The 15,385-nt window shown below is 37.3% G+C and overlaps 3 protein-coding genes across 6 annotated transcripts; 2 read left to right on the top strand and 1 right to left on the bottom strand.

Annotated features, from left to right (window-relative positions):
• Nucleotides 1–113: 113 nt before the first annotated feature.
• LOC140794646 (NAC domain-containing protein 21/22-like) lies at nucleotides 114–7,216 on the bottom strand. 3 transcript variants are annotated; one of them, XM_073146769.1, is made up of 7 exons: nucleotides 7,079–7,203; nucleotides 4,805–4,916; nucleotides 4,419–4,513; nucleotides 4,154–4,240; nucleotides 3,459–3,892; nucleotides 1,879–2,153; nucleotides 114–540 (listed from the first exon to the last, which is right to left on the bottom strand). In XM_073146769.1, the coding sequence occupies exons 5-7, from the start codon at nucleotides 3,820–3,822 to the stop codon at nucleotides 310–312; spliced, it is 870 nt and encodes a 289-aa protein (XP_073002870.1). In that variant the 5' UTR covers nucleotides 3,823–3,892; nucleotides 4,154–4,240; nucleotides 4,419–4,513; nucleotides 4,805–4,916; nucleotides 7,079–7,203; the 3' UTR covers nucleotides 114–309. The 3 variants fall into 3 exon arrangements, with proteins under 3 accessions (XP_073002870.1, XP_073002869.1, XP_073002868.1); XM_073146768.1 differs by lacking the exon at nucleotides 4,805–4,916 and having other exon boundaries at nucleotides 4,135–4,240; nucleotides 7,079–7,216; XM_073146767.1 differs by lacking the exon at nucleotides 4,805–4,916 and having other exon boundaries at nucleotides 7,079–7,216.
• Nucleotides 7,148–8,192, top strand: LOC140794645 (uncharacterized). Its single transcript, XM_073146765.1, has one exon. The coding sequence runs from the start codon at nucleotides 7,148–7,150 to the stop codon at nucleotides 8,045–8,047; it is 900 nt and encodes a 299-aa protein (XP_073002866.1). The 3' UTR covers nucleotides 8,048–8,192.
• Nucleotides 8,193–10,062: 1,870 nt separating this feature from the next.
• On the top strand, nucleotides 10,063–15,016 carry LOC140795432 (uncharacterized). 2 transcript variants are annotated; one of them, XM_073147981.1, is made up of 3 exons: nucleotides 10,063–10,215; nucleotides 10,943–14,077; nucleotides 14,481–15,016. In XM_073147981.1, the coding sequence occupies exons 1-3, from the start codon at nucleotides 10,161–10,163 to the stop codon at nucleotides 14,822–14,824; spliced, it is 3,534 nt and encodes a 1,177-aa protein (XP_073004082.1). In that variant the 5' UTR covers nucleotides 10,063–10,160; the 3' UTR covers nucleotides 14,825–15,016. The 2 variants fall into 2 exon arrangements, with proteins under 2 accessions (XP_073004082.1, XP_073004081.1); XM_073147980.1 differs by lacking the exon at nucleotides 10,063–10,215 and having other exon boundaries at nucleotides 10,654–14,077.
• Nucleotides 15,017–15,385: the final 369 nt, after the last annotated feature.

The following is a 15,385-nucleotide window of genomic DNA, read 5'->3' as shown; positions in this document are numbered from 1 at the left end:
CTCACTCAAAATCATTAAACTGTAGGATGTTATTTGAAATTTTCCCATTATTATAATCCACGACTATATATATACCTCAACAAACCAAACTAATTATAGAGGAATACTACTACTACAACAACAACAATACTAAGAATCCATTTCATGATCTGTGTTGGTATACATTGAATCCATGATCTGTGTTGGTATACATTGAATCCTAACAAGCATGCTATTAAAACCTACTGCCTTCAAAGAGGAAGAGAGAGAGAGAGAGAGAGAGAGAGAGAGAGAGAGAGTTAAAAGTTCCACATATGGAATAGTCTACCATTAGCTAGGTAAATCTCTCAGGTTAGAAGGAGAGGTAAGAGGGATGTTGGAGAAGCAGGGTACTTGTTCATACTCCTCAAAGCTCACCGGAGCTTGGTCGAAGGCAATGAATGTGCCGGTGGCAAGGGAAGGAATTGAGCTAGTGGTGTTTGAGTCATTGTAGAAGGTCTCAGTTGTTGGCTGGGGGGTGACTCTGCTCTTGTAGAATACTCTGCATAAGACCCAGTCTTCCTGTTCATAGTAAAAAGTGATCTTGTTAAAGAGACTTGTGGTTAGAAACTTAAGTTTTTATTACTCTAGTAACTCACCAAGAATATAAAGGAGTTACAATTCACTTTTAATGTGACAAAAATATATAGGAAGTTGATTTGATGGAGAGCGTCAACTCATCAATTACACTAAAAGCTCAAATTTAAAGACAACGCTGATTTTAATTCTCAAATTCCTATCAATTCGAGGATAATTATTTGATTACCCTAGAAATAAAATAATAAGAGTAGCTCAAGAAAAAGAGTTAAAAGAAAGATGTTATATGTAAGTTGACATTTTTTTAATAAATTAATAACACGAGGTTATGTAAAATATAGGATATTCTTGCCCTAGGATGACAAGAGAATAATATATATCATAAAATAATTATTCCTGAAAGCAATAGCTAATAAAAGAAAGACAAATGAACTCCAATCCATAGCTGGCACGAGAAAGACACATGAATAAAGTATAAAGCTTAATAAGTACAGAGCAAAGAACAAGTCCAAGAGATTTTTAATCCCTTTGATCGCACAGAGCTTATCTCAGTAAAAGTCTCCATCCGAAGTAGTTTTAGCCAAGAGATTCAGCCCATAATTCACATGAGCTTGATTAATTCCAAAACAATATTCCTTATAGTCTTTAATTTAACATCTATGCACATCTTTCACTTTCTAAATGGTTGGTGAAGATTAATACGTTTGAAATATATATATGCCAATTTGACTGCTAGTTTGGATCTTACTAGCCTCATGGTAGAGCACAATTTGTATAACAATTAGCAAACAACTTTCTTTCTACTAAAATTCAAATCTACTTAATTACTTATCATTGTATAGTAAAACTAATCAACTGTTATTGTCCGTATTGTTCATCGAATTGATAAATGTTGACCATCCAACTGAAAAACAAAATACAATAAAATTCAAAATTCATATGGATATAACGGTCTGCGAATATACAAATGTTATGCCTTATTTCTGGCTTATTGATGAGTTTATTACAAATTTAAATGCTAACCTTCTGACCCATTCTTTTTTCTCTATCTTCTCTATTTCCAAATCATGCATGGATACACGAGCAAATGGAGAATTGTACTCTTGCTTTATCTCCTTTACCTCTCAATTTAACACACATCTTATAGGTGCATATCTGTCATTTTGGGAAAATTCAAACATCTACTTCTTACACAAACTCCTAATTAACCTTCTCCACTTTAGCTAATTTTCTTTCTATGATCAATAAGTATGATATTTGCTATCTACATGAGATAGTTACTTTTTTGCAATTACTCAAGAATATAAACTGTATAGTGATTACCTTGAATGTGAACTTGGGTACATGATCATCTTCTCCTCCCATGCGGAACTCATGCATGACCCAATCAGTCTTCTTCCCCTTAGGGGCTCTTCCTTGATAGAAGACCAGTGTCTTCCTCATCCCGATGAGTTCTCCTCGTCGTCTCACTGCCCTGTCCTTACCGGTTGCCTTCCAATAGCCCGACCTGGTTGCCCTATTAGTGCGCTGGCCGGTCGAGTACTTCCGGTCGCGGAGGCTGAAGAAGTACCACTCTTTCCCTCCCACACATGCCATTGCTGAGCCATATATATAAGGTTAAGTGCATCATTAAGATTGGTAATGGCTAATGAGATTACTAGTAGAGGATACATATATGAAGCTCAAGGGAGAACTATTGTTTTGATGCCTTGATGTTTTAATAATAGGTTATACATATATATGTAGAAGGAAAGAAATAAGATGAATTATCATATAAACTATTATTGAATATTAACACCGGATGCTCTTTTTATAAGCTAGCTTCGAATAAATCAAAAAGGAAGATTATTGGATAAGCACTTGCAAAAAAAATTATGAGTGATACAAAAATTCATCAATAGTTTTAATTACTTTATATTGTTTTTTTCAATACCATATGAGAGCTAATGTTTTCTTATTTCTTTTCTACTATTGAATGGTCTCTAGTTTTGAAAGTATGAGCAATTAAACCAAATAGTATACTCCTTTCTTTAAGTATTCACAGGTCTTTATTTAATTTTTCTATTAAGGGCTAAATAGCATATTATGTTATTTTATTATTGGTCATCATTAAGTAATTCCCATCAATATCTATAGTTTCCATTAGAGGACTCGATTTTACTGCTATAGCCCAAAGGAAGAAGATATCATGCTCTTCCTCATCTCTTCAAGAAATCCATGAGGTTATATATGAAAATTGATTGGCTGAAATTAGGGATATGTTTGAGCGGTAAGTAATTTAAAAGATTTAGAAATCCTATGTAACTTCAACCTTTTCAGAGGACAGAAAACAAAATTAATTTTTGTAAGCTTTTTAGTACTTCCCATAAAAGGGAAAAATGATGGTAGCCTTTTGTGTTTTTGTCACTATCTAAAGTAGGTTTTCTATGACTATTGAGCAAAGTAAGTTGAGGATATAAAGTTGGCAAAGCATCATCATTGAAAGAAAGACACATGAAGAGGTTGGGAAAGGGCCAAACTCTTGGCAGGGGAATATTTTTCAGTTATGGAAAAAGAGAAAACCAAGAAGAGGACCAGAGGAGGGAATATTTTTCTCATCATAAATTTGGAAAAAAAAGAGGAACAAGATAGCCATTAAAATATAATCCCATAAAATATAAGAGCAAAAGGATCCTGAATAGAACATATTGTTCTTGCACTCAAAAAAAAAAAGAAAAAAAAATTAAAGCAAGATACAACATCAACTATGAAGTGTGCTCCTTTAAGGTAAAAAAGGAAAAAAATAAGAGAAAATAAAGATGATGCCATGAGACTAGTATATAGTTGTAGTTGTATGACGCAACAACATTAATTGGGTGCATGAGCTAACAAAAGATGGTGGGGGTTGGGTTATTAGAACTCACCAGGAAGATCCCATGGTTCGCACTTGTTGAGATTCACGTCGATTAACATGGCGCAGCCATGCAAGCTACTGCCACCACCACCGCCACTGCCACCAAATGAAACCTTATTTAATAGGTAGTCGAGCACGAGCTCATCGTCTCGGGGATGGAATCTGAATCCAGGAGGCAATCTTGCCTCCATCATGCTTATCAAACTCATGTTGTGGAAAGAGGAGAGAGGAGGAGGAGGGGGAAGAGGGAGCTTTGAATAATAATAGGAAGAGAGGGGGAGAAAGATAGAATATATATATATATATATATATATATATATATATAAAGTTAGGAGCGGTAGAATGGAAAAGAGCATGTACTTCTTGGATACCATGACATGACACGTGGAATGATGATGTGGATGACCGTTTGTGGGCCCCTAGCCATATCATGCATGCTTCATCCTGACACACGTATGGAAACTTTAGCTATTAAAGAGAAAGATGGAATTACTTGGTATGGTAGAATGTAATTTAATAAATTATATAAGCTTGTAATACTACCTTCAATCAAATGTAATGTTACAAAGGTTCTACATAAAAAATGATGTCACCTCACATTCATCAATTACAATGCATGAAATCGTCTAATTAATTGCAACTGCATGCAAAATAAGTGTAGCTTTGACATAATTAAACTTTCATACCAAGGGTTATCGCTCTCACCCAACATTGCAACAATTGACTAGGACTGGCGGTATGGGCCTCCACGTGCCAGTTGGCATTTGTCACCGTCTGATCATGATCGAATGGCTACAAATTGCAACAAAGGGGTTAGCCAAGACAAATATTAAGACAAGTAGTTGCAACATCTTATATTGATACAATGAATAGAAGCTTATTTGATCATCAACTGACAAAGTATAATGTGGTCATTTAGAATGATTTATGATCTCTGTAATGAGTAATTAGGCCTCCTGCTGGAACTCACCACTTGAATGTTGTCTACTGCCATCTGATCAAAATAATCTCCATACCAACAACCAATTTCCAATCACCTTCCCTTTTCCAGTGACAAAGATGTACCTGTCATCATGTCAAGAAGCTAAGAAGACCAATTCAAAGGACTACAAGATGCATTGAACTTGCCAAATAAATGAATAAGTTGTTTCAGAGACTGGTGGGGGTATATATATATATATATATACTGATCAATGTAGACAAGGTTATCTTCTTCTATCAACAGGTCAATTTGTAACTTCATCGCAATCTATGCAGGAATTTAGACCACCATTCCATATGATGATTTGTGTATAGTTAATTAAGAACAGGAACAACAAACTATGTTCTCTGAATAGGTTTATATTTATATCATACATATGATATGTTTCAACTGATATTCCCATTGAGAATAACAAATAGGCTCTTGAAATGTCCTCTTCTGATTGTGACTTGGATTCATCTCCCTCTTCAAAATGAAAATAGGGACCTACAAAATAGTTATCCAAATTAAGTATAAAAAACATCAATTGAGTAGTTCAATTTGAGAGCGACACTTTTTTTTCAAGGGTAGAGACTGGCACTAATTTTTGTACTTGTTTATAGTTGCCTAACTACGTTGACTGTCTGTTGCGGGTTCTTAATAATTTTACAATTCCATGAAGGCTTCAAGCAGATCAATACCCATATAGATATGTGGAAACTTAATGATTTAAATCACAAACAGTTGGTGAATGAAGAAATTTTAATGTAGTTAGTCATTTATTCATGCTAATCAAAGTTGTTAGACTATTAAGCACTATTGTTCCTTGATCAAGACTTAAGACGAAGTATTAGTCGATTAGGAAGATGAGATTGACCAGGTCATTAATAGACCAAAACTTGAAATATTGAGTTAAGTAGTTAACTAATAGCAGTCAATTTCTTCAATTGAGTTCTGCATCTGTGAAAGTGATGGAGATTGAGATGTTGCTGGTTTTGCAGCTTACTTGCATCAAAGGCAGTAGATTTTCTGTATTTGCACAAGGCAAGTTGAACTTTTCTTTTTTTTTTCTTCTGACTTCTTGAATGAAGAAAGCCAATTGCAAGTTGCTTAATCTTTTTCAGGGTCTTCCTTTATGCAGTACAATACTGTGTCTCTTTTACTAAACTGCTTCAAAATTGTTTAATTAGGTAAACACTGATACCACCTAAGGGCTCCTAAAAGTCAAATATATCCAAATTCTCAACGTGAGGTATTCAGTGCTCTTTACTGCTAAGTCGTATTCTTTATAAATCCAAGTGGCAATCAAGTTGCACTATGCAATGATAGATTTACTATGCATTTTAATACTTGGGGTAGGGAGATTACACTGTGAGGCAGCATAATCTTTGTCATCCATGATCTTATATTTCTCTACCACAAGTAGATGAAACATACTTCACAAAACATCAAGTTGACAAAAATAGAAGTCCAAGAACTAATGATCACTCAATACTTCCAATAGCAACTGCCTAAGTATAGGTAGGGAGATTCAAAAGAATGCTCAGAGAAAATTAACATAATTAATGTATCCTTACCACCGGTGGCCTAAAATTTCAACATGGATCTTATCCTAGATATGGACTTAGCCAAATTTCTAAGAGAAAAACACAGTTTTGAATATGGATATGAGTTCATTAATGCTTCTGTAGAACAATTTTGGGCCACTGAAGTGGGCCTATGGACCAAGGTATAAAATTAATCTATTAGAAACCTAGGCCTAAATAATGGAACTAAATCTCCCTCCACTCTTTCAGTAACATCTTTGACAACTTAGCACTTTCTAATTATATGCAAGCATTAAGAGCCATAACATTGTACCAGAGAAAAAGAAAATCAAGAAGCCCTCAAGCCCCTTGTTCTTTCCCATCTCTTCTTTTTGGGAATAAAAAGAGGCAGTAAAAGATAAAAAAATAAATAAAAAGTTCCACATATCAGGGTATGAGCAGACAAATAAAGATATCGAAATCCCATGTTCTATGGCCTTAAAGCTTAGGTTGTTCCCCCCTTGATAAATAAGTGGGTCAAATCCAGAGCATCTTCTCAGCCACAGCATCACATGGAAATAGTGGAGTTGCAGTTTAGATGGACATTGAAGAAAGCATAATGCTCTCTCATCTTAAATGGCAGAAAGGATTCTGCAACTTTTTCTGTTCTGCTACATGTAGGCAATTTATTTAAGAGCTAGGTGTCCAAAAAGGCTAAATATTCTATTCAGATTGATGCCAGATTGCAAACTCTTTTCCTTTTTATTCAGTGGTAATGTGGGGCCTTTGCTGGTGCACCAAACCTAGCCTTTGGTCCACTAAATTCCATTATATAATTTGAGAATACTGTGCATTATCTTCAACCATTTCATAATACTTAGTGATTCTGTTATACATCCTCTTGTACTATAATATCATATAATAATAAATAATTTTCAATATATTTAGAACAATTTGCATCGAGCTAAAATATTTTGTCAATCATTATAAAGTTTTAACTGTGGTTACGTAATTTGAAAGAGTAATAATTTCAGTGATAATTATGATTATTTTGAAGGAAATTGTTTTTTTTTTCAGCCTTTTACGATGGTAATAACCTACAGTAAAAACTAAACCGCTTATATATAAAGGTTATAAACGTACCTTTGGACTCTAAGAACTCTTACTCAAGTACTGATCACCGATCATTTCCCGATTTGTTTATGCTCGCCGATGGCCTCCGCCGTTGCCAACAGCCACTACGTCTGCTTCAACCCTAGGATCTCCTCCTCAACCCGTGACCTCGCTGGAGGGGACGAGGGGCTGCGGCCGCCGCCGCCGCCGCCGGAGATGAAGGATCTCGTCGACTTCGAGTTCCGGCTCGACGACCCCGTCGCGATGCTCCCCGCCGACGAGCTCTTCTCCGAGGGGAAGCTCATCCCGCTCCATCTGGCGGCGGCGCGGCCGCGGATCCGATTGCCGGAGCCAGCGAAATCTTTGGCGGAGATTTCGGGATCCGATCCCTACGCCTTCTCCCCCCGGGCGCCACGGTGCTCGATCCGGTGGAGAGACCTCCTCTTCCTCAAGAAATCCCCGCCCAAGAACCCTAATCCTAACTCTCCCAATCAATTCCTCCGCCGGAACCCTAGATCCACCTTAACCAACTCGCCCCTCTCCTTCCCGCTTAACCGCGACTCCGATTCTGAGACGATCTCCCTCTCCCCCTCCTCCTCCTCCTCTTCCTCCTCGTCTGGCACGGATCACGAAGATCTTCCCCGCCTCCGCCTCGCCCCGCGTCCCGATCCGCCTCGGATCTTGGAGAGCCCTCGGATGAGCTCCTCGGGGAAGGTGGTTTTCCAAGGCTTGGGCCGGAGCTCCAGCTCGCCGGGGAGCTTCTATGGCGGCCCGAGGCCGAGGCCGAGGCCGAGGGGAATGGAGCGGTCCTACTCGGCTCACGTCCGAGTCGACCCGGTTCTAAACGTCCCTGTCTGTTCGCTTCGCGGTTCGGCTCGGTCGGGATTGTCTTTGGGGCTCGGTCGGTTTTTTCCTGGCTCGGGTGGTTCTCGCGGTTCGGTGAGCCGGACCGGGTCCAAGGGTAAAACTGACAATGCACTTTCGGCTCCCAAAGATTAGTTCTTTTTATATTTATCTTCACAGTTTATTGTAAATATTTATTTCGTTTCCTGAACCGATTATTTTACCTTTTTGTCACGTACTTGTATAGTTTATTTTTTCAGAGAATTAGTCTATTGTTCAAAATAGAGAAATTTATTAAAAACACCCTCATTCACACTTTTTTTTTTGTTTAATATCTTAAAAAAAAACGCCTAAATTTTATTGATTTTAAAAATTAGAATTAAAATATCTAAAATAATTTTGAGATATTGAAAGTAAAATATAAGAATGATAAATAATAATAATAATAATAAGGAAAATGAAACCTTTGTTTTACCATACTTTCCTATGTACATGATTGAGCTTTGTCCTGTCATAGTACGTTTATCCCAAGGCGACGACAAGGAATCAAAATCACTACAATGTCCATGTCTTTTGGTGGGAGAACCAAGCAACCAAGGTATTGGCGCTTGAAAGGGATTTATTTGTAGGTTTAATTATATTTTGTTCGTGTTAAGTTTAATTCAAAGTTATATGACCGATACCTGCATAATAAGTTATGTGCATATAAATTAAATTACTCTTATTAAAAATATTTTTCAAGCTGACCTAGAATTAGTCTGGCCTCGTCTTTCTCAAATTGTATACTTCTCTATATCATTTGTCAACGTTTTCATTGCATATCTTTATCTTCTCAGAGAATCATCCTCTTACACTACCAATCCATCACAATTCTCTTCTCCTATGTATGATTTGAAAAAGGAAATAAGAAAAGGGTGAAGAATATTATTATGCAATATTTTGGGGATGAGAGAAATGGGAGGGTCTATATGTCTAAAATCCTCCTCAATCACTCAGTCTAAAATCCTAATATTTTCTCTCCTAATTACAAAGAATAGGAATGTAATTTCATAGTATATATTAAGAGGTTGTAAGTTTTTAAAAGTTTAGAAGAAAATTTGTATAATTTTTTATTTTTAAAGAAGGCAAACTAATATCGAGTTGAAGTATAGAAAGTATCTGTGTCAATGTCCAGTGTTAGTCGTTTGTTCAAAGATGAGCTTGTCTACAAGTAAAAAAGATTCTCTACATTTTGGAATGGAGGGAGGACTTTGCAATCATTCTTGCACAGGGGTGCCCACCCGTGCCCCTAAAATATTCACTCTTTCGAAATTGTCATTATAGTTAAAATTTTATATAATGTTATAATTAAAATTAATAAGCACAAATGCTATACTATCTGCTTCTCCTCTTTTTAAATTTAGAAGTATAAAATATTTATCATCGATTTTTTGTTTCACATCAAATAAGATATATTTTATTGTATTATAGTATTAGGCATAATATTGGATAGTTTTTAAACTATTTTTTTAACCATTTTTGCAAGAGCAATATAGTCTTTTTTAGATTTAAATTATATTTTAATTGTGAGTACTTAGATTTAACTAATATGATAGCATTTTGAAAGAGAATAATTATTTTGGTGCTAATTATATAAATTTTTTTTTCTGTTAGCTTGCTGACTAACTTTGACCACATTCATCCTGTTCCCAGTCAAAGATGTGGTCAAATCTAGTCAAGATGCTGCAATTGGCACATTTGAGTATTTGATTACATATAAACTCTTAGTTACCTTATTTGTGGATTGTTAATATCCCAAAAGAGGACTTGTAGGAGAATATCTTTCCTTCTCCATAAGCCTCTAATCCTAGGGTGCTCAACTTTGATAATTTCATAAACCTACGTTTTGTTAGTTATACTCTCCTCTAAGCCCAGGATGCTCACCTTATTTGTCGATTGATTCCTAACATCACGTCAGAGTTGGTATTTGATGAATTTTTTATGATAAATTAGATCCATTATAATGTATAATCTATGGATTATGCTTATGATATATGGTGAATTCCTAACAAAGAACCATGAATCCATGATCCATTTTCTTCCAAGAGATGTATGCAAACAAGAAATAATCTTTTCTCTAAGGGATCCTGACAAAACCACTAAACTTATCGAAGTTGGTCATCACAAGCAAAACCCACCCAGGATTGTTGTCCTTGGAATAGGACTTGACTTCATCTCCTTTCGCCCTCATTTCCTGCTCCAAAATCCTCCACTTATCCGCTTCGCCTTGATGTTCTCAAGCGTAAGCTGTGACATTGATTTTCGCAACTCCCTCTCTTTCTCGCGTGAGCCCACCTCCCACTGGTCAAATGATTTTGATTTTGATTTTGATTTCGACCGTGCTTGTTGCTATCTTGTGAAGGCGATCGATTCCTGAATACGCGCATAAGAAAAGACAAAAAAAAGGCTGCACCTTTTGGTTGTTTGAAAGTTAACCTTGTGGATAAGATCGAACCTTTTTTTTTAACCTTCTTTAATTTGGGTATGTGATAGAATTGCCAAAAGGTGCTGTTTTTTATGGAAATCTGCTTCTTTTTTTGGTGGATTTTAATGCATATATAGGTCGGAAGGGCTGTACATTTTGCTTAAATGTAAGATACCCATGAGAATTAGATCAAAATTCGAAGCATATTTGATATGGCTATCTGCTAGAACTGTCAAAAATCGCTGTTACTAATGTAATTTTAATGCTCTTTTGTTGGGTTTTTGATGAAAGAGATAAATAGCTTTGAAAGATCGAACTTTGGAGTCTTTTGCTCTAAAAAGCTGTGAACTTTTGATGTCGGCTAGAGGACGCCAGTCGATATTTTTTGTGGGCGAACGTATCTTTGGTGCCAATTTTTCTACTCTATAAGTTTGGCAGGGGCCAATATTTCTATCACGCGTTGATGGATTTGACGCTATTTGACTCAGTTGACCCAAAGACTTCAATCCTTAAAAGCCTTTCAAAGTTTAATGCTTCGATCATTCTAGTCTCACTGAACTCTATCTTTGCTTACGCAACAATGGCAGCATGGAAAATCGAAGCTTTCTTGCTGGGCTTAATCTTCTCCCATCTCTTCATCGTGGTGGTCTCCGAGGTATCGATTTCCGACATCCAAGTTGAGGCCTTGATGGCCTTCAAGGGTGCAATTTCTGAAGACCCTCTTGGTGCATTGGACGATTGGACTGCTTCCACCCATCACTGCAATTGGTCTGGTATCTCCTGTGCTGCATCCACCAATGCTATCAACGCCATCACTCTTATTGATACTCAACTCAAAGGCACCATATCTCCCTTCCTTGCCAATATCTCAACTCTCCAAGTCATAGATTTCACTCTGAACAACTTCTCCGGTGAGGTCCCTCCTCAGCTCGGATCTCTCCCTGAGCTTGAGGAGCTGACGCTTTACGCCAACCTTCTATCTGGTCAAATCCCTCCAGAATTAGGCAGCATGAAGAGTCTCCAGATCTTGGATTTGGGCAACAACTACTTTAGTGGAAGCATTCCTGATGCTATCTGCATCTGCACCCAATTGTTTGCTCTGGGCCTTGACGTGAACAACTTGACTGGTATGATCCCTTCATGCATTGGCGACTTGGTTAATCTTGAGGTGTTCCAAGTTTACATAAACCATTTAGTCGGTCCATTGCCAGCTTCATTTGGCAGGCTAACTAATCTGAAAACTCTAGACCTGAGTATGAATCAGTTGTCCGGAATCATACCTCCTGAGATTGGAAACTTTTCTCATTTGACGAGACTTCAGCTGTTCGAGAACCAGTTTGTAGGGAAAATCCCCCCAGAGTTAGGCCGATGCACAAATCTCACTCTTTTAAACATGTACAGCAATAGGTTTACTGGTACAATTCCTCCCCAACTTGGCGATCTTGTCAATTTGCAAGCTTTACGTTTGTATGACAATAAGTTGTCTTCATCAATCCCTGCTTCTCTTTCTAACTGCAAGTCATTAGTTTCTCTTGGTCTTTCCATGAATGAGTTAATTGGATCTATACCATCTGAACTAGGTGCTCTTAGTTCACTTCAGTCACTGACTCTTCATTCAAATAGATTGACAGGTAACGTCCCCCCGTCATTGATGAAACTGACAAATCTTTCCTATCTGACTCTTAGCTATAATTCATTGTCGGGACCATTACCGTCCAACTTGGGATCACTTAATATGTTGGTGAAGTTAGTTATTCAGAATAATTCCTTTGATGGTCCAATTCCTCCGAGCATCACCAACTGTTCTCATCTAACAAATGCTAGTATGAGTCACAACTTCTTTACTGGGGCTTTACCTTTAGGGTTAGGAAAGCTGCACAATCTCACATACTTTTCGATCTCAGATAACTTAGTATCTGGAATGATACCAGAAGACCTTTTCAATTGCAGTGAACTTAGCACACTAGATTTGGCAGACAACAATTTTACCGGACCACTTAGTCCGAGTATCAGTAAGCTCTCTAGCTTAAGAATCTTAAGGTTACAAGGTAACTCTTTGTCTGGAACAATCCCCCAAGAGGTTGGCAATCTTAGCATGCTATTAACATTGAAACTTGGTAGGAATAAGTTCGTAGGACATATCCCATTAGGTATATCAAAACTTTCGTTTCTTCAAGAACTTGACCTGGAAGATAATTCTCTTGAAGGATTGATCCCTGAGCAGGTTTTTGAGCTGAAGCAGCTCACCGTTCTCAATTTGCAGCTCAACAGATTTGTTGGTTCAATCCCAGAAACAATTTCAAATCTCCAGTTTCTTTCCTATATTGATCTCCATGGTAACAAGCTCAATGGCTCAATACCAAGAGCTATGGAGAATCTGAAGCGACTTTTGGCATTAGATCTTTCACACAATCATTTAACTGGGCTGATTCCAGGATCTGTCATGGCGAGTATGACGAGCATGCAGATATATCTCAATCTGTCAAATAACTTTTTGGTGGGTTATATACCTGAGGAAATTGGAAAACTGGAGATGGTCCAAGCAATCGACTTCTCAAACAATAACTTGTCAGGGAGCATTCCTTTAGCACTCAAAGGATGTAAGAACTTATACTCACTCGATCTCTCTGCTAACAAGCTTTCAGGTTTGTTCCCTGCCAGCATTTTCCCTCAGCTTGACTTGCTTACTAGCTTGAATCTATCAAAGAATGAGTTAAATGGGGAATTTCCCAGCAGCATAGCAGAACTTAAGCACCTTGTTTCCCTCGATGTTTCTCAAAATAAGTTTACTGGACAGATTCCCGAGACCTTGGCTAACCTGACAAGTTTAAGACGACTCAATCTTTCCTTCAACCAATTTGAAGGTCCTGTTCCAAATCATGGTATTTTCAAGAACTTGGACATAACAAGCTTGGAAGGCAATCCAGAGCTTTGTGGCTCAAAATTCTTCTCTTCCTGCAACATGAAGCGACACCAGTTCTCGAAGAAGGCACTGATTATTACTATTGTGCTATCTTGTCTTTCTTTGCTGTTGCTTTTGATTTTAGTAGGTATAATTAGTTTCCAACGATGCAATAAAAAGAAAGACCCTGAAGAGCTTGATAGCGTCTGTGAACCTTCAGTTGTCACAGGCTTGAAGAGATTTACCCAAAGTGAGTTAGAGATTGCTACTTGTTTCTTTAGTAAAGACAATGTGATTGGTGAAAGCAATTTAAGCACCGTATATAAAGCAAACCTTGAAGGTGATGGGAAACCTGTAGCTGTGAAAAAATTGAACTTGGATCAATTTCCTATCAAGTCTGATAAATGCTTCATTACTGAATTGAAGACATTGAGTCGTCTGAGGCACAAGAATCTGGTTAAAGTGATTGGCTATGCTTGGGAAACAGGGAAGCTTAAAGCTATCGTACTTGAATTTATGGAAAATGGAAACTTGGAGAGCATCATACATGGCCTTGGAGGAAATAGATCAAGGTGGACAGTCTATGAGAGGTTGTATGTGTGTACATCTGTTGCCCAAGCTCTTGTTTACTTGCATTCATGCTTTGGTTCCCCTATTGTTCACTGTGACCTTAAGCCCTCAAATGTTCTTCTGGATCAAGATTGGGAAGCCCATTTGGCTGACTTTGGTACAGCTCGCATGTTGGGTGTCCATTTGCCGGATTCTAACAACCAATCCACATCTTCTGCATTGCAAGGCACCATTGGCTACATGGCTCCAGGTAACCTATCTAATCCTCTCCATTTTATTCTTCTGAGTTAGTTGGTTGTTTGCATTATTATTTAAGTGGTGAAAAGATAAGATCTGACCAAAAAAAAAAAAAAATAATGTCAGTCAAATGTTCTTTCCTTATGCTTTTGCTTTGTCATTGATCAGTTCCCTGGTTAATATTCTCTAGTAGAATAATTCCTGTGACTTTTTTATTATATTCACAACTGTATGTAAAGTATAACCATTTGACCATTTGATCTAATCTCACATATTAAATGCTCAATACTTGATAACAATTGTTTGCAGTCTTATTCATATATGATTATCAATGGTTTATATATTCCATTGTTTCTGACATGATTCAACAGTTTGGATGCTTGATTTACTGAAATCATTTCTTTCTGTTCTTTAAGAGTTCGCTTATATGAGGACAGTGACGACGAAGGTGGATGTCTTCAGCTTCGGTATACTCATGATGGAGTTATTCACCAAGAGAAGGCCAACTGGAACAATCAGTAACAATGGTGAGCCCTCAACGTTGCAGCAGCTTGTGGAAAATGCCCTTGCAAATGGACTTGACAGTGTCCTGGAGATAGTAGATCCCCATATGGAAATTCCAACCGAACTAGAAGAAGAGAAGGCTGCAAGTGCTCTTGAATTGGCTTTATTCTGCACTCGCTTCTCTGCAGAAGAGCGGCCAGACATGAATGAGGTTCTTTCGTCTTTGTTGAAACTAGGCAAGGTTTATGGAGCCTAAATAAACCCTGCAGAGATTATAGCTATAATAAGTTGATCATAAATCATTTAGATGGTCTAACACATGCCCAAGTCTGATTAGGTTCCTCCCTTTTTGTGAAGATAGACACTTCATATCAGGCTGAAATTCACTTCAATGAGTAATATCCAGCTATATTGCTCTTATTTTCTATTCAAAAGCATTTCTTTTTAATATTTCTCGCCATCTATACTTTCTTAATGTGATCAAGAAATCTGTGGACCTTCAATGATGAGGAAAAGAATAGCGGGATACCTAGATGGATACTAGTATGATATTTAGGGATAGATATATAAAGTAAAAATGATCAAAGCAAAAGAAACATAATCTGACCGATAAGGACAAATGCAGAGCTTGATCGAAACCTGAATGGGTTACAGAAATTATCTTCACTAATATGGGCTCTTTTAGAAACGTTAGTAATCATTATCTCAGAATCCCTTAAAATCTAATGCTTTAGATGGTTGATTGACATTGGACAGTGAAGGGTGCTTTATTGTATCCTTATAGAAGTTATCTGAACATTGTCTTACACAATATATT

Source organism: Typha latifolia, chromosome 9, assembly GCF_019914945.1.
Source record: "Typha latifolia isolate L0001 chromosome 9, TyphaL0001v2, whole genome shotgun sequence".
Classification (NCBI taxonomy): domain Eukaryota; kingdom Viridiplantae; phylum Streptophyta; class Magnoliopsida; order Poales; family Typhaceae; genus Typha; species Typha latifolia.
This window is presented reverse-complemented; position numbering and strand designations above follow the sequence as displayed.

Excerpts from the sequence above, each read along its gene's own strand:
- LOC140795432 (XM_073147980.1), top strand. The coding sequence starts at position 10,819 with ATGGATTTGACGCTATTTGACTCAGTTGACCCAAAGACTTCAATCCTT. Across the intron at positions 14,078-14,480 it reads CATTGGCTACATGGCTCCAG|AGTTCGCTTATATGAGGACA; the intron begins GTAACCTATCTA and ends CTGTTCTTTAAG.
- LOC140794646 (XM_073146768.1), bottom strand. The coding sequence starts at position 3,822 with ATGGTATCCAAGAAGTACATGCTCTTTTCCATTCTACCGCTCCTAACT. Across the intron at positions 2,154-3,458 it reads CGAACCATGGGATCTTCCTG|CAATGGCATGTGTGGGAGGG; the intron begins GTGAGTTCTAAT and ends TATATGGCTCAG. Across the intron at positions 541-1,878 it reads TACCCAAGTTCACATTCAAG|GAAGACTGGGTCTTATGCAG; the intron begins GTAATCACTATA and ends TACTATGAACAG.
- LOC140794645 (XM_073146765.1), top strand. The coding sequence starts at position 7,148 with ATGGCCTCCGCCGTTGCCAACAGCCACTACGTCTGCTTCAACCCTAGG.